The sequence below is a fragment of the Crocodylus siamensis genome, chromosome 1 (genome assembly GCF_052110815.1).
Source record: "Crocodylus siamensis isolate JL-2025a chromosome 1, ASM5211081v1, whole genome shotgun sequence".
NCBI classification, from domain to species: domain Eukaryota; kingdom Metazoa; phylum Chordata; order Crocodylia; family Crocodylidae; genus Crocodylus; species Crocodylus siamensis.
In genome coordinates, this window is record NC_143395.1 from 45094362 (window position 1) to 45112897 (window position 18536).

Consider the following 18536-nt stretch of genomic DNA (forward strand, 5'->3'; position numbering starts at 1 on the left):
TGAGCCTATGAACTTCACTTCATCAACCTCCTAGATACAAAAACTCGTGGACTCAATATAGACATTGGTTTTATGACACACTATATCCTGCCTGACATCTGAGTTTTGCTTTCAAAATTTTGAGGTGGAGTTTCTCAGAACCCCCTGCACCTATCTCCTTGAACCATGGCAAGCTTAATGGCATCAGAAGGGGCTACCATCTCTGGAAGCTTCATGGAAATCAGGGAATAAATGTCAAAGTTATAGGCAGTTTTGTGTTTCCCCATAATAGCCTATGGTTGAAACGTTGAAACAGCGTCAAAACTCCAAAACAGATTTGGCCAAATTGAAATAGAACAGTGATCCAAAACACCGATATAAATCACTGTCCTCTGAAATGGCCAAATCTGAAATAAAAACAAGATATAGTCATTTCGTGCAGCCCTACTTCTTACCTGCTATTGGGACTTATAAAAGTTTCTGGCTGCTGCTCCTGTAGCATGGGCTGAAATGAAGACTTGACCATGCCACTGCACCCCCTCTAGCCCACCATTAGAAACATCAACAATAAAGATAGGGATCAGAATAAGACAGGAAGAATAGGATAACTGTAAAGATAGGTTTAATAAAAATGGGATTCAATTCGATAAAATAGAATACACGGACTTGCATTTAGGGACTAATAGGAAGAATGTCTGTGATAAGCCTGGTGCTCATTAGTTGGAAACAACTGATGGAGAAGGAACTACATGCACCAATTGATGACAGGAATGAGATACTGATATTATACAGATACGTAAAAGACAAAAACCTAGCTATGAAGTCTCTCCTACGCATGGCTAGCCTTTTCTATTTTCCCCTAGGATGAGATGACATCCACCTCACGTGGAGAGGTAAGTCCCTGTTCTTAGCCAGGATGGATAATCTATTGGACAGGGATTTAAACTGATTTTGCTAGCGGATGGGGAAACTCCAAGTGGAGCATGTCTGGGGACAGGCACACAGGAAAGCTCCCATCTGGAGGACACTAAAATAACTGTTTTTGAAAATGTTAATGGAACAGTTCTCCCACAGCATGTCAGGAAATTGTGGGTGTCAGTTGGGGGCCTCAGCTGCCTGGACACCAATACGAGGAGCATCAGGAACAAGCAGGAGGAGCTAGCCCTTCTGCTCTTTAGTAGGCAATATGACCTGGTAGGGATCATGGAGATCTGGTGGGACTCTTCACATGATTAGAGTGTAGCTGTAGAGGACTACACCTTGCAAAGAAGGGACCAAGCAGGGAGAAAAGATGGAGGGGTAGCTCGCTATGTGAGGGAGCAGTAAACCTCTCTGGAGGCTGATATTGACTCCATAGATAATCAGCTTGAAACCAATACAGACATTGGGTCTATATTGCAGGGGGTGCGATGTAAAAGAGACCTAACTGTGGGCATTTACTACAGGCCACCAAACCAACAGGAGGATCTTGATCTGGAGTTCTCTCAAGAACTGACAAAGGCCATGCATGCAAGGGACTTGGTTGTTAAGGGTTACCTCAATTACCAGGATGTAGATTGGCAGGAACACTTGGCTAGGTCAGATTGGTCATATAGCTTCTTAACTGTAATTAAGGAGCTCTTTCTGACCCAGGAAATGCAAGGGCCAACCAGAGGTACTGCTCTTCTAGACTTGGTCTTGGTCAAAGGAGATGATCTGCTGTGTGGCTTGAGCACTGAGAGTAGCCTGGGTGACAGTGACCATGAGGTCATCAGGTTCACTGTCTGCCACAACATTGACAAATCAACTAGCAGGATTGAAGACCTGGACTTCAAAAATGATGATGTCAACAGGCTCAGGGCATTAGCAGGGGAGGTGATGCAGGACTAGGGATGGCAGGTGAATGGCGTGCATGAAGAGTGGTCATTCCTCAAGCACACAATCCTCAAAGCACAAAAGAAAACCATTCCCATGAAGAGGAAAAGCAGCAGAAGGGCCATCAAGCCCTCCTGTCTCAGCAGAGACATCTCAGTCTTCTTGAAAAAGAAAAAAGAGGCATACACACAGTGGAAGCTAGGGATAGTCCTCAAGTAGTACTATACAACAGTGGTTTGCACTTGTAGGGAAATCACAGGAAAGCTAAAGCAGCAACTGAGTTTAAGTTAGCCAAGGGAGTCAACGACAATAAGAAGTCCTTCTTTTGGTATGTAGGGAGAAGGAAAACAAATGGAAGCATGGGACCCCCATTTAACCTCAGGACAGCTGGTAATGGACACTCAGGAAAAAACTGAATTCCTGAATACCCACTTTGCTTTGGTATTTCACTGAACCAGAGGAAAAGACAAGTGAGATAAGGATCACAGGGGGCATGGTGGGAATGATATCCTTCCCATTGTAGATGCAGAGCTAGTGCAAAACCAACTAGAAAATCTAGACATTTTCAAGTCAGCAGGTCAGATAGACTTCCCCGAGAGTGCTGATGGAGCTGGCCCAGGTCATTGCAGAACCCCTGGCAAAACTCTTTCAGAAATCGTGGCACACAGGGAAGATCCCTGAGGATTAGAAGAGGGCCAACATTATGCCCATCTTCAAGAAGGGGAAGGGAGTGGACCCAGGCAACTATAGGCCAGTCAGTCTAACCCCCATCCCAGGGAAAATCCTGGAAAAATTCATTAAAGAATTAATGTGCAATACACTCGTTGAGGATAAGATTCTGAACAACAGCTAGCATGGCTTCATCGTGGGTAGGTCTTGATCCCCACCAATTCCCTCAGCACCCTCAGGTGAAGAGCATCTGGACCTACTGATTTAAACACATCCAGCCCCTCCAACAATTCCCTAACTAGGTCATCCCTGACCTTAGGCATAGTGGTGCCTCCCCTGAGTCCATCCTAGTGGGGGAAATGTCCTGGTCCCTGTTCAGGAATATGGAGCCAAAGAATTCATTAAAGAGGTCAGCTTTTTTGTTATCTGCAGTCACCAGATTGCCAAGTCTGTCCTGTAGGGACCTCACGTTCCCTGGTGCCTTCTTCTTACTCCCTATGTATTTGAAAAAAGACTTTTTGTTATCCCTAATTCTGGTCGCTAGCCCTAGCTCCATCTATGCCTTGGTCTCTGCAGTCTTCAGCCATAGTGGTGTAAACCTCCTTGGTGATAGCCCCTTACTTCCACTGTTTATACGTCTCCTTTTTTGCCCTCAGGCATCCCTGGATGCCTTTGCCAAGACATGGGGGCTTCTTAGCACTCCTGCCCCCCTTGGTGTGAATAGGGACTGACTCTCTTTGAGCTTGGAGGATCATTTCCTTGAGGAACAACCACCCCTCTTGGACTCCCATCTCATTGAAGCTCTGAGACCCCAATGCCTCTCCTACTAATCTTCTTAGCTCATTGAAGATTTGCAGTAAAAATTTTTCACAAGGCAGTGAATTTAAGAGATTATTAAGGTGGCTTAATTTTAGTCACTTAGGGCACCTACACATGTGCCCAAGGCCTGCTCCAATGCATGCTAATTAATTTAGTCTGCTGGAGCATGCTAATTAGCATATTCCAGCAGCTTCTGTGTCATATATATTCAGTGTAACCATGCTTCAAAATGGTGGTGGAGTGCTTTATCTAAAGTTAATTGCACAAGCTTTAGTTAAAGTCCTCCTGTTACCATTTTGAAGCATGGGACTCTGAATATATAAGACACTCCCAAAACCTGCTCTAATTAAAGCACCACCACCCTGCCCCACCCTGAGGCACATGTAAATATAGTCTTAAAGCCAGATATTTGGTTCTGCTTACATGCTTTGGAAGATGCCACACCATGCTTATCAGTATCTTTAGGCATGAAATAATGTTGAAATCCTAATTCTTAGAGCAGTGATTCTCAACCTGGATGAGTTTAGATCCTTTCATAGATGTCACAGGATGCCACCTAGTGTTAGCACTGTTAGGTGTTTGAATATTTTTCACAAGATAAACCCAGAGATTCTGCTTGGTGATGGTAGTCTTTCTGAATTCTTGGCAACAGAGGAATTGCTCTACTAATCTGTAGCCAAAAAAACAAATGAAAACTAAGAGTTGGACTTTTCCAAGTAGTTCCTTGAGTCTAGAAAGGTTGAGAACTGTTGTCTTAGAGCTAAATAATGATCCTAATTCAGTGTCTATTTAAGTTCTTTCTGTTTTATTTAATGGGCTTCAAATCAAGGCTAAGGTACACGTAACTCCTAATGAAATCAAGGAAAGTTGTGCAAGTCTGTTAATATAGAATTAGAATCAGTGTTTAAGCAAAACAAATACCAATGAAAAGCTCTAGATTTTTTCTTTAGTTAATTCTAAATAGATCTTTTTTGCTAAATTTGAACAGCAAACTGTGAAATATTGAAGAGTATTTTGAAAATCAGTTGTTTGTAAAGACTGTCTGAAACAAAAAAATAGAAATAAATTTCTATCTTCAACCATAAATTGTGTAAAGTTTTCTTTTAGTATTATGGTTTTATTAATATTTCTTATTATTTTATTTTATCTTCAAGTTTCTTCAAATTTTGCATTGTGAACAATGCATCCATAAAATAGAAAATATTCTTGTACAAAACATGAAGTCTAACTGTCTTCAGCATTGTTTCATTTTTAAATTAATACATCATTAAATAAAGCACTAACCAGACAGGTACAATTTGAATTATTCTAATTGTCAGCTAAAAGCATTGAACGGAAGCATTATATAAACATTAAACAACTGCATATTTGTATTCAGATAAAATGTCCATGTGTATTTTGTATACCCTACTTGAACTCACCTGGAATAAATGCAAATATGATTGTAAGCATATAAGCAATGTGTGAATGAGTGATATAATATAAAAACCTAATCTTCCTCACAAAAAAAATCAAAGGCCTCATGTGACAACTGGCTGGCTCCGTATGGGCATACCTGCATGAATCTTCATTGAATTTACAAAGAGATATTCAGCTGCAAAATTCCAGCCTAATGGGAGTTTAATCAGTTCCTTGCATGATAATTAGTGAAGATCCTAAATACAGGCATACCTCGGAGATATTGTGGGTTCGGTTCCAGACCACCGCAATAAAGCGAATATCGCAATAAAGCGAGTCACATGAATTTTTTGGTTTCCCAGTGCATATAAAAGTTATGCTTACACTATACTGTAGTCTATTAAGTGTGCAATAGCATTATGTCTAAAAAAAAAAAATGTACATACCTTAATTAGAAAATACTTTATTGCTAAAAAATGCTAACCGATGGAAAAATGGCACCGATAGACTTGCTCGACGCAGGGTTGCCACAAACCTTCAATTTGTACCAAACGCAATATCTGCAAAGCACAATAAAATGAAGCGCAATAAAACAAGGTATGCCTGTATAGTATAAATATTGTAATATAAATTTATAATAATATAAATATTTTGAAGGAACTGCAACACTCAATATTCTATATATGCTTCTTGCCAAATTATACCAAAGTATCCAAAAAAAATAGATACTTGTGTCTGAATAAAAAATGAAAAAGAGGGATTTTGAAACAGTAATATATATATACAGAAAAGTTGGGGTTTTTTGAGCTAGTCATTTTTTTCAACAAAAAGGGGTTGTTTGCACAAAAAGATATTTTTCCTCCTCAGTGCAGTTCGATGTGATTTCACAAGGTAAAAACATGTTGCATTTGAATCTGTTCTGAGTGATTGAAGTCAAAACCTGGGAGCGGCATAGCCTTTACATATTACCCCAAAGTACACTGGTTTGTTGTCGCTAACCTACATCTCTTCTATATTAAGGACAGGGCACTTTTTCCCTTAGGATCCAAACACTATAAAAATATTATATATTTTTGTATAAAGAAGTGGGTGGCATGATCGAGACTGACAACACATATACATATAAAAAATGTAACTACATGCCATTTCTATGCTCACCAAATGGCTGTTTTTAATAGCATTGTTCAGCACTGAGAATGTATTAATTATGCACCATAATGCTCTCTCACTTACATTTTGTGCAAGCTTATGTTAGTGCTCTATGCTTGTTTAGTGCATTGTCCATGATACTATCACATTTTGTTTTGTTTTTTTAAACCTACTCCAAGAATAGTTCAGTTGTCTTGGCAAAATTAATTCCTCATGTGATTCTATTGCAGGTCATGGAGTTGCACTGGTAATGTTCTGCCTCATCTTCTGCTCAGATGTTCACTGCACAGTAAAACAGTCTACTTCATAGGAAATTTACTACCTGCATATACAGGTAGTAAATTTACTGCATAGGAAAGCCAAATAGCATTAATAGCACATGTAGGCACACCTGGTTTCTAAAATATGCCAGTTGTTTTTCAGGTTACCGAAGGTGGCAGTTGTCAAAAAGAACTGCTTACAAGAGTTCCTACCTATTTCATGATAGACCTTTTTCTATTAGTATATTATGAATAGGTAAGTAGACATTAAATGGCGGTAGAACAAGGAATAGAAATACTGCTGAATAGGGAAAAATATTTTTATTGCAGGAGAGATTAGGAGGGAAACAAATTCAGCTCTGTAAAAATAGACTTAATTTATGTTGTATAATGATCAGGCAAAAATCCACCACTTTTGGAAGATTGAACTGGATTTATGTTGTTGTGGGAGGGAAAAGGATAAAATGCCTTAAAAATCTTCAGGGACAGACAGGAATAAGAAAGATTTCTGTGGGATATGGGAGTAGTAAATAGTCCTGCATAGAGCACTAACATAAGCTTGCACAAAATGTAAGTGAGAGAGCATTATGGAAATGGAAACAAAAGGGAGATCATATCTGCAAGCCAAAAAAAAAAAGCAAAGATGCAAAATGTCAGCAAGTCCCTTGTGTATGGTGGTAGGCTACCTTTCTGATATAAAGAGCTACTGGATTTTGAGGACTGAAGTAAGTATCTGACCTACAGTTCTACAGAGAACAGAAATTTAGTTTTGCAAAGGAGTGTGACATTTTGAAACATGTTTTTATTTGGGTTGGGAATTAAACCTGAACACTTCACAAAGTTCTTTTGTTGTTGTTGTTGTTTAGGGATTTTTTTGCTGCTGCTGCTGCTGCTATTATTGTTCTTCTTCATCTTCTCCTTCTTCTTCTCCTACTCCTTTTCCTCCCCTCCCCATCTTCCACCTCCCCTATGCCTTTCCCTCAAAACAAAACTATTTTCTTGTCAATCAAAACATTTAAATTCAACCAAATTGCTATATTTATCATTTTTATTTTTAAATGGTATATAAAATAACAAAACTGAAATAGAAAAAAACAGTTCTAAAGGAAGCAGTTTGATCCCCTGAGACAGCGCAGGCAGCCACAAGTAAATAATGCCCCAGGGACAGGGGGAGGCAGGAGACAAGGGATAACCACAAGGGGCAAGGGGGAAGTAGAATGGAAGGAATCTGGGGGAGCCCAGGGCACAGGGGGCGGGGGCCAGGGCAGAAGCACAGAATGGGGGTGGTGGAACTCTTACCTTTCCATCCTCCAGGCTCCTGATGGCCTGCAGTGTGACTGCTCCAAGCTTGAGCTAGTACTAGCACCCATCAACATTTGTGTGGCTCATACTGTAAGTGTAAGGTATAACAAGGCCCTGAGGTGTAGTCAATCCCTGCACCGCTGGCCCAAATCAGGCCCACTGCCCTCTGCCTTACCCAATACCCCAGATCTCTGCTTACTGCTCCTCACAACTTACTTGTGGCTCCCTGTGCTGTCTGTCCCCTGGGAACAGGCAGGTAAGGGTTACTCTGCCTGCCCAGCTGCTCTCTGGGCTGGGCCTGGAGAAGAGCAGCAGGGCAGGTAGGATAATCCTTCCCTGCTTACTCCCCTGGGACAGACAGCACAGTCAGCCACAAGTAAATGAGGAGAAGGGCCGGGTTGGGGATGAGCCCTTGGGGGTAGAGGGTGAAGAGAGACTGCTGCAAGGTAGTGGGGAGCTCTGGGCATTGGGGTGGGAACAGGGGAGCCTGGGAGGAACAAGGGGGAAGCCTGGAATGGGTGGGGGGAGGGGAGGGGAGAGGATTCTTACTTTCCAGTCCTCCAGGCCCCTGCTGCCTTGAACATGTGACTGCTCCAAACTTGACCTAACACTAACACCCAGCAGCATTTGAGCAACTCTGTCACCTGGAACAAGGCCCTCACATACTACCAGCAGCGTTCCATTACTGTAATTGAAAACAGACGAAGTTAAACTAATGGCCACCTTTGTCTTCTTCCTCATCTTCATCCTCTCCTGGAAGTTAGATGCTCTTCACCTAAATATCAAAAGAGCAGGTGGCAAGGCAGAGCTAAATGGATCTCTTCAACACACAAGATTCTGCCGCTCTGCTGGAGGTCTGTCCCTTGTGCACTAGGAGCCCTTTCTGCCCAGCAGGCCACCTACAAGCAGTGGGCTTCCCTATAAGATTTCCTAATCTGTCTCCCCCAGTCACAGCAAGTCTTTTTTTCCCCTTTGTCAGTGGTGAGAACTTCTGTTCCAGCAACCAAGTAGTTTTCTTACTTTGAATTTACTGGGGATGGGTTGAAGGGTGGATTTCCCTCCAACCCCCTGCAGAACAGTGTGGCTGAGGGGCAGCCTTCTGGGCCTGCCCTGTGCTGTGCTCAGAGGACATGCCCGTGCCAGCAGATGCTCGTGGTGCATGTCACCCCACCTGTGCTGTCTGCAGCACTCAGGCGCTGGGGGTTTTCCTGGGGGGAAGACAGAAGCCAAGAGGACGGGCTTCCCTTTGGTTTTGCATCTTGTTCTCTGCTTGCCATTCAAGGCTGTGTCGCCCACCCGTGCCTCAATCGCCTGGCTCGCTTGCGTGCACAGCTCTCCCCCTCCGCCTTCCTTCCAAATCGCTGTGCCCAGCCGGACTTTGGCCGCGCTGTCCCCGCGCAGGCGGCCGCCGGGGGTCCGCTGCCGAGGCCACGCGGGTCCTGCGCCCCTGCGCGCGCGGCGCTGGGCCCGGCCCCGAGGCAGGCGCGGGCGGCCGGGGGGGGGGCGGGGGAGGGGCGGCCCGAGCACCCGCGCCAGCCGAGCGCTGTCCAGCCAGGCGGTGCTGAAAGCGGCGGGGCGCGAGCGCTGTCCAGCCCTGGCGGTGCTGGAGGACCTCAGCCGCCGGCGCCCGCCCCGCGTGCGTAGCCGCCTGGAGCTCGCCATGGGCGCGCTGCTCCTCCTCGGTAAGATCACTAGGGTGGATGCAGCCGCTGCCTCTCCCCGTGGCAGGGGCTGCTCTGGCTGACCTCCGGAGGCCCCCGCGAGTCTGCTCTAGGCGTTTCTGATGCTCCCGGCTGGGACGGAGCTGTGAGTTTCCCCGTTGTCTGCTTCTCGCTGCTCCCCCTCTCTCCGCTGTGCGGGTATCTGCATTCAACCTCTCTCGCCCTCGCACCTGCTCTAAGGGACGTTGCTAGCAGCCCTCCCTGCTTCTGCTTGCCTGCACCAGTCTGCACAGGCAGGGCGAATTAATGCATAAGCAAACTAGGAAACAAGTCTAGGGTCCTAGTGAAGAAGGGGCCCGGGTCTGCTTTTTTTTACATATTATAATTACTGAGTGAAGAAATAGAATATCAAAATGTCATCTTCAGCTAGGAGCCCACAAGTTTGTGTGCCAGGGCCCGGCCCACTAAAGGGTTGAACCAGTCCTGATCACAGGGCCTCTGTGTGGAGCTTTGTAAGGACAAGCTTTGGTGGTTGGGGAGGGGACTCACTCCCAGTCCGTTGTCACAGCTTGTGGTTCCCGGTGGCTGCTTTTGCCTAGATACAAACCACAGCAACTTGGCCCAGCAAGGACTTGGATGGAACAGAGAGATGGTTTCCCAACCCCATGCCCTCCCTCTTCAGGTTTGCATGAGACTTTGCCGTGGAAAGAGGCAGGTAAAAAACACTTCTTGAGGGAGCTCTCTCATCGATGCTAAGTGAGGTGAATTTTCTACACACCCCTATTACTTCGTTGCATCATGGGGCAGAGGAACTTCCTGTCCCTGGAGCTTCTTCCAGTTTTGCTCCCTTTGTATTGATGCTGGGTCTAAACAGTGTCATTTTAGGGCTGTCCTTGACCAGTTGTAGCCTCCAGGGAAACTTCTTCCACTGAGGTCCTGGGGGAATGCTCAAATCTGTTAACAGAGATGGGGAAAGGATGTGTTTCACTCTCTCAGACTTGCCTTGATAAGGAATACAGGACATCAGAAAGACCTGTAAATGGGATGCTTGTCTAAATAAACAGTGCCCTGTTTGCAGAGTGGCACAAGCAAGTGCTGGTTATTGACATTTCCCATAGCTTTCAAATGAAAAAAAAAAATGGAAAGAAAATGAACAAAGCAGGTTTACTGGAAGCAACTAGAAGGCAGTAAGAGGAGATTCAATTCCAATATTGCATTCTGCTTCTCTTCTGTTTTATCCTTGGACTTTCACTATGTTCTGCACACCTTGTTTCCCCAAACCACTAACATCTTCCTACTCTAAAACTCTGATTCTGCTGTTACAGCATTCCACAGGTTAGTTCTTAGGCAGTCATTCTCAGCACTGTTAGATGTGCAAACATGATTGACAAGATAAACCCGGAGATATCAAACAGGAATCCATGGTATTAAAAACATTCTGACCTGTCTTTTGGAGGAATTGCTCTATTATTCTTCTGTAGTCATGAAACGAGTGAAAACTAAGAGCTGTTTGGTTTTTTTTTCCTATGGGCTGCCTCTAGTCTAGCAATGAGTATCTCAAATGTAAAAACATTGAGAACCACTGTGTTAGGCTTAGGAACTTCAAAGTTTCCTTCAACATTTTATGCCCTTTATGCTTTTCAGACCCTTCCTTTGAATAGAGTCACACTGCTGTGTTTATGTAAAACTGAGCAAGCAGTATGAAGCAGATCTCTTTAAAATCTACCTTTCCTTTTTGGCTCCCTGTCTTGTCATTCTTGTAGCTGGACCAAGACTTAATGTCTGGCCTTGTCAGCAATTTCCTCTGCAACCTTAGGTGAATAATTTAATTTTTCCATGCCTCTAGTCTCCATCTGGAAAATTAGATTCAAATATTTTCCTTTTTGCCACCTTTTGTCTTGTCTTTTGAGATTGTTATTCAGGGCAGATATGTAAGTATGTCCAACACCTAAAAAAGCCCATATTTTGTTTGTATTCTCTAGGAGTTCCTGTTGATCTAACAGCATTAATAGTTTTTGTTATAATGTGACTTAAGCTACATTGTCTTGATTTCACCAGAGACGTGCTGACAGGCAGAACATTCCAAACATTCTAACAGAATAAGTAATTTTGTAGAGAATTAGGTGGGTCTAATTTTACAGAGGTAACCATAAGTATTCTCCATTAACTGTTCCATGGCCATATAAATTATGTCATCTTGCGTTTGGTTTAAATAGCAACCCTTGTTAAGTAAATCCAATCTGCTTCTGGGTTTAGCATTAATAAATAGCTCAGAAACAGCTCTAATTAAAAAAAAAAACAAAGAGAATCTGACCTGATCATTAGTTGGCCTTCCCTTCCCCTCCTTCCCCCATACTTAGCCATGGTACTTCATGTTCATAGAAAGAAGATTAAAAGTACTGTGCCCAAATTTGTAGAACCTTTATGTTGTAGATCCCAACCTGGGGTTTAAATTCCTCACTGCACAAAATTATCCCTTGGGGAAAGTGGTACCTTTCTCCATGCCACAGCGGTGAGGTTGGATTCTTTCTGACTGAGAAGAAGACTGAAGAGGCTATGTAGAGGGGAACTATCTGTCTTAGCTATCTTGAATCTCGTAGTTGGAAAGAATGTATAAAGACAGATAAGTATTCTTCTCTTCAGTGCTAGATCTACTAGCTTGAGTTTAGCATGTGTGGTCTTTAAAGGCATGACATATTAAATGAAAGGCAGAAGAGAAGGCAGGGCACATTATAAGCTAATACACTCAGGGCACATCTACACATGTGTCTTTTAGGTGGGCTTAGCCTAAAATCACCTTTTCTAAGAAGCATTAAAGATATGTGTCTACATGTGCACACCATTAATGCTCCTTAAAAATGGTGATTTAAGGCTATGTTAAGGTGTAAATAGTGAAGTCTCATTAATACATGTGTAGATGTGCTAATGCACATTAATACAGTGTGCATCAATGGATACATACCACATTAATACACATTAGCATTTCTTCATGTGTGCTAATGCAACTTAGCTATTTGTGCCTAAATTTAATGCACTTTAAAGCACATTAGCAAGTCCATATAGAGATGTTCACCTAAATTGCCTTAATGTGCCCTAAGTAAAGATGCATTACATGTAGGCATGTATAAATAAATGGGTAGATGTGCCCTCAGAGAGGTATATTAAATGTTATTTCATCCATCACCTTTTGAACATTAATTCTATTACATTTATCCACACATCTCCAAAAAGTATTCCTTGAGTAATACCTTTTCATCACAATAAAGCACAGTAGATGAAATCTCTAAATAGTAGTTGATTTTTTTAAAATATTGTCTTACAGAACCATGTCAACTGTGTGCAACTGAGCTTAGTGCACAAGGCCTGTACAAGACCCTAGACAGAATGTAATCTTCTCAAAACTGGTTTGGAGGGCTTCACTTATCCTTCTAATTCCACATGGGATGACTTAAATGTCACCTAGAATGAGCAGTAATACCTAGTTCTGTGAGGTGCTGAGAATCCTCCACTACAAATGAAAACACGCTAGGAAGTGTTGAGCAACTTGCTAGATCAGGTTCTATATTACTATGCAAAGCATCATTTTTTATCAAATTAAAATGAAACAATCTCATATTAAAGATAACTTTGGCACAAGAATATGGATTAAAATGCTAAACTCAACCTTGTATCTCCTGCTGTAACAAGGCCAATCTAATTTTCTGCTGATAAGATAAACCACAGGACACATTTAAGGAAACTTCAGTCTTTCACATGATTTGCATATGATTTATGATTTAATTGGTCTTAACATTCAAAGCATTTAGTGATCCTGATAAAGAGTTTGAGAAAAAATTCCCTCCAAGACTTCAAAGAAAATATAGTTTTTGATGCAATATATTTACCTGACACTATTTATAAGTTCTACTAGACATTATGCCTGGTAGTTTTGTGGGCGTCTTGTCCCTGAAGTTTTTAGAACCAGTTAGACAAACACTTAGCTGGGATTATCTATTCATGGATGATATTTCCTTGAACAAGGAGTTGGACTAAACAACCTCCTGAGGTCCCTTACAGCCCCTTCAGTCCTTCCAACTTTTTATAATTTCTATGATTCTATGATATTCCAGTGGTCATAGGTGATTTAATGTTGCTAAAATCTTATAGCATTTTGCCTTTTGAAACTGCAAGGAAAGTTAAACTCAATGTTTCATCTAACTTTGTATTTTGTTGATTAATGACGTTCTAACTAGCTCATCCTTCATTAAATCTGCCTTAAGTTATGTTGTTACATTTTGTAGCATGGATAGGTGGAAGCAATTATCTATGTAAGGCATTAAATAATCACTACTTCTCTATTTTTACAGTATTAGCAGTATCTTTTTCAAGCTCATTTACTTCTCAGACCACTGACTGCCTTCAGGTGAGAGAGCAATGTATAAACGCTGCTAATGGATGTGAAAGTGTCTGGAATATAATTGAAGATGTCTGCAACATTTCAGGTAATTGTTACAAAATACACTGCAGTATTTGATTGATGTATATATGATAACGGTTTCTGTCCATATATGATTAGCTTCTAATACCTAGCTCAGATGTTGCATCACAATGAGACAGGAGTGACAGTATTCAATTCAATGGGGTTCCACAGGTGTAAAACTTAGACGTGAGAGCAGAATAAAAAATGATTGCATAATTAGGGTCGAGCCCCGAGTTCTGAGATCCTTACTCAGGGCAGACATCATGCAAAAACATTTTTAATGAGGTTTGTGCAGGTAGAGCTTGGGTCAGAATATGAGCCCCAGTTACCCAGCTGGGAGTTTTGCCTGAACAAGAGCTAAATAATGATTTCAACATTTAGCCCTATATGTTCTAAACTAAGAAAAGTCATCCAGTTAAAAATACCTTCTACAAATTGATATTGTAATAGACCTAGGCAACATCATAGTTTCCTGGAATACTTTGAGAATTAATATTAGAATTTGAAAAGAACAAATTATAGTGTACCTGACAGAACTTTGCAGAACTGACAAAGTTCCTCAGTTAACTAGCACTAACATGTCAGAGTAATTCATTTCCAGGGAATGATAATACAACATATTGCAGGCATTGAACATGACTAATCTCCCTCTGGTTATTCAACAGTTAAGAGATTTTTCACCTGCATGAGAGAAAGGAATCATTTTCTCTGCTGCTGTTTATCACCTTAATGAACAAGATTATTTTTATTAAACAGTTTAGGGATGATAACAATGTTGTTCCATATCTGTATGTTAATATATATATATTACCCATTTTATAGCTGCTCAAAATGTTTGAGAGCTGTACTGCTCTTTGTTCTATATACACTTTTACCTAATAAAATGTGACCTATTTTACCAGGGAGTTTAGACCTAGTAAATATCTAAATACTATTATGAATGCACCAACAAATACAACAGGCCTGAAATACAGCCTCATTCCTTTTATTAAACAAGCCTGACTTTATTTAGATCAAGAAATTGTTCCCTCCTGTTGGTAATACAGAAACATTCTTCCTTCTCATTCAGATCTCTCCTGAAGACTAATTTCTACCATTAGAACTTTAAGGGGCAGATTCTGTTCCATCTATTAGGTGCCTAAGAGTGATTCTATTCTACCATGTTTGAGCCCCTGATAATCCATTTTCTATGTTTGTAATATATTTTCATCTTGGTCTGAAAACCTCATGAAAAAGCAGTGAGCAAGAGGAAAATCTGTGACCTTTTGGTATTAATAGTTTTTCCAGGAATTGAAAAGGATCACATTTAAGTACATAGGTCCATTTAGACACCAAATAGGTGGAATAGAATCTGGCACTAAGGCGACAGTCAAAAAGCTGACAGCTGAATCAATTCCATCTTTTCAGGTTAGTCTAAGCTGCGTAGATTGAACTGATAAACAAGTGAATGTTTACTTTTGACTCTGGAAATACAGCCACATGGCGACAATAGCTTAGGCCACAAACTGGGGAGGAGGGGGTGCTAAAGCATACCTCCCTGCTTGGCTAAAGCAGGCAGCTTGGGCCAAGACTAGTATGCCCACCCTGCAATGGAGGGTTTGCGACAGGAAGTACAAAGCATCCTGGGATGCTGGGGGACTGTGAGTTAACTTGAATCTGTGGGTGGTCTGAGACAGAAATTCAATAAATCAATTTAACCTAAATCATTTCAGTCTAGTACTACATCCATCCAGGTCTGTCTTAAAAAACAGTTTCAGCCATTTTGAAAGCAGTTTATGTGCACTGAACTTCTGAGCTAGGGACAGACGTTCAAAAAGCCTGATCCTGAATTGATTCAATCTTTGCAGGTTTGTCTAACCTGCCTAGGTTGAACTGGTTTGTGACTGCACAGACATCTTCTTTGGACTAAGGAAATTCAGGCACATGCCTGTAGTGGCTCAGGCTAGAAGCTGGGGGGCCCTAGAGCAACCTTCCCTTCCCTTCCAAAGTGCTGAGCTGATGTGGGGTATAACCAGGCCCCAGCAGGACCTCCAGCTAGGGACAGGCATAAACCCCCACCCTGGCCTGTGCAGCCCCAGGCTTTTCTCTGCTTCCTGCTGAAAGGATGGGAGACCCCAACTCCTGGCTAGCACTCTGAGGCAAAGTGGCTGTGTGCAGTGCATGCATCTGTTGATGATAATGAGCTTTTTGATCTCTCACTCCCTGCTTCTTCATACTGTCTGCAAACCTGACAGGCGAGGGAGCCAGGAGGGGCCTGATAAAAACTGTGTTATCAGCCCATCAACAAAACAAAAGTCTCTCTCTTTAGTTCAAGCTCCTTTTAAACAGCTTTTTCCAAGGAGGAATGGAGAGATGTTACCAGATGACCTGTTGATTAGCTCCAAAAAGCCCTAAGTGGGCACTGTTCTGTCTGCCTGTCCCAGTGAAATTGGAGACATGCACACACAGACACCTCTCACTGTTAGCTAGCACACCACATACCTGGGGTCCATGGGGCTGTGGTCTGAGCTGTGGGGGATGGGAGGGAGAGAGTGAGGGAGAAAGGAGGTATCCCTGCTCAAGCAGCAAGGGTGGTGTGGGGCAGAGGGAAACAAGGCAGACCCTGCTGTGCCTGCAGTCTCTGACAGAGCTCTGGTTAGGGAGCACAGGGTCAAGGCCTGCTCCTCTGTTCTCTGCTCCAGAGAACAGAGCCCTGCCCAGGGCTACAAAGCATCTGGGATGCTAGGGGACTCTGCTTTAACTTAAACCTGGAAAAGGTCTGGAACACATTGCATAAACTGGTTTGACCCAAATCAGTTCAATTGGATACTACATTCAACCAGGTTTATCTTAAACCAGTTACAGCCATTTTGAAACTGGTTTATGTGCACTGAACTTGTGTTCTTTTACAGGTTTTAACCAGTTTATAATCACTTAAACCAGTTTATGTGTAATGTCTGTCCCTATCCCTGTTGTGTAACAGATTTAAACCAGTTTCCAATCACTGATACCGGTTTATGTGTAACTTCTGTCCCTAGCCCATGTGTAGGGTGAACATGGAGGAACATAGAAAAACAGAGATTAAATAGTGCTCTGGTTAATTGGAACAGATTCATTAGTGTGACTTTGAAAACACTGATATTATTAAAAAAGCAAAAATCTAGACCCCTGGAGGATTTTTCTATACTGGTGGGAGCTGGCGTGTCTCTGCTGCCGCTTGCACATGCCAAACCCAGAAACATGATGGTAAAACCACTCTGGGGACATTCCCACTATCACTCTTGAGAGAAGCTATAAGGGGATGCTTCTGACTCAGCTTTGCCTCCACATGTGGCATGTTCACACAGAGCAGGTGATCACAATGTTCTTGGAGTATACCCTAATGGACACATCTGGGCCATAACATAGACATGTCTAAATGGACATTGCGTCATTTGTACCACTTTATCCCTTAAAACCAAACTATTATTCAAAGAGAAGAATGATTTTCCCCACTACTCCTCCATTTCAGGGCTGGGGGTGGGAATCATTTGGGAAGAGTATTACAATCACCTCTCTCCAGTCCCCTTGTGGATACCTTCCTAAAGGTACTCCAGGGTTTGCTTAGGCCTTTCCAAGGGCTCAGAGTACCTTGGCACTCTAGTATAACCTCTACAGTTGTACTGCATTGTGAGGCTGTGCTCCTTCTAACTTCTCTTCCCTCCAATAACACAAGGAAATTAGAAATCAAAATGCAGTCTAATCATCTTATTGTAATAGGTTGGAGGAGGTTTGAACATTTCATTTCAATAACTTTTTGTTTTGACAATGTCAAAATGTTTCAATATTACACCTTATTTTGTTTTCTCTTTTTTTGATTAGCTGAAAAATTAGGAAATGTCTGCCCCCCTCCTACCACTCCCCTACCAGATTTTTCTGTATTGGCAACAAAGCAAAAAGGGTATTAGACTTTCAGATCTGCATCAAATGTTAAAAAAAAATCTTTGTGAATTAGATTCAGAAGTCTACTTTGTCCTTCATTCTTAGTTGGGACCCGTATTGACAATGGTAGTTTTGCTTGTGAAAAAAGAAGCGATTGTGACCTAAAAAGGGATTCATTTCTTTGTCAAAAGCCTGTTTTCCATCAGATGTGGATATACTGTAGGACGACCTGTAAATTTTACTTTAATAAAAACCTGTATTATTACTGGCTTCCAAGCACAATATAAGAAAGCATTTTGATAAGCATTCTAGTAATATGTATTTTAGCTATAATATATTATTTGCAGTCAATCAGTAATAAAAGGAACAATAATTGAAAACCAGCAATAAAAGTATTTTCTGCCTATTCTTCACATAGCTGAATCAACACTGTGGTATTGATAGCTGTGATACTGAATCACATAGTTAAAACACACTCTGATAAGAGAACCATATACTGCTGAGTGCATGTTCTAACTTTTATACAAACCCCTTTTATCCCTTTTGTGCTGCACAACCTACTAAATTGTTAGAGTAAATCTCTGGCCTTTGTGACTTCATCATTATTATGGTGCAAGATCTACTTAAAACAACATTACAGAAATTCCTCCATGGCTATGTATAACCTAGGAAGTTTTATCAAGTAGCATTTATAACAAAGTACAGCAACTAACTTTGTACTTTCTTTAGAACTCATGCAGTTGTGTTCCTTTCTTCATGAAGCCCATCATCACAGTAGGGGTTATATCAACAAATCATGTGCTGCCTGGAAGTAGGGATCTCATTATGCAATCTATCATCCTGTAATTGTGGACCTTTCTTCCAATGAATTATGGGACACCAACATTCCTCCTAAGGAACTGTGAGATGTTGGAGTCTAGTTCCTGTATTTCCTTCTGTTCTGTCTGATAATTTTCTTATTTTAATCCTCTTTCTAAAAAAAAAGTTACCACCACTCCCCTAGTCTGTCCCAAAGATTAACACTTTCAGCATTAGTTTTTCAATCATTTTAACCTGTTAGTAGAAATATCAATATTGGACAGAAAT

The 18536-nt window shown here is 41.8% G+C and overlaps 1 protein-coding gene across 1 annotated transcript in view; it reads left to right on the forward strand.

The window, feature by feature from the left end:
• GFRAL (GDNF family receptor alpha like) overlaps positions 1-18536 on the forward strand; it is a 78986-nt gene that overhangs the window by 6439 nt on the left and 54011 nt on the right. Inside the window, 2 exon segments of the mRNA XM_090043693.1 lie at positions 8713-9112; positions 13438-13572. Of these exon segments, the coding sequence (XP_089899819.1) occupies positions 8713-9112; positions 13438-13572 (535 nt within the window).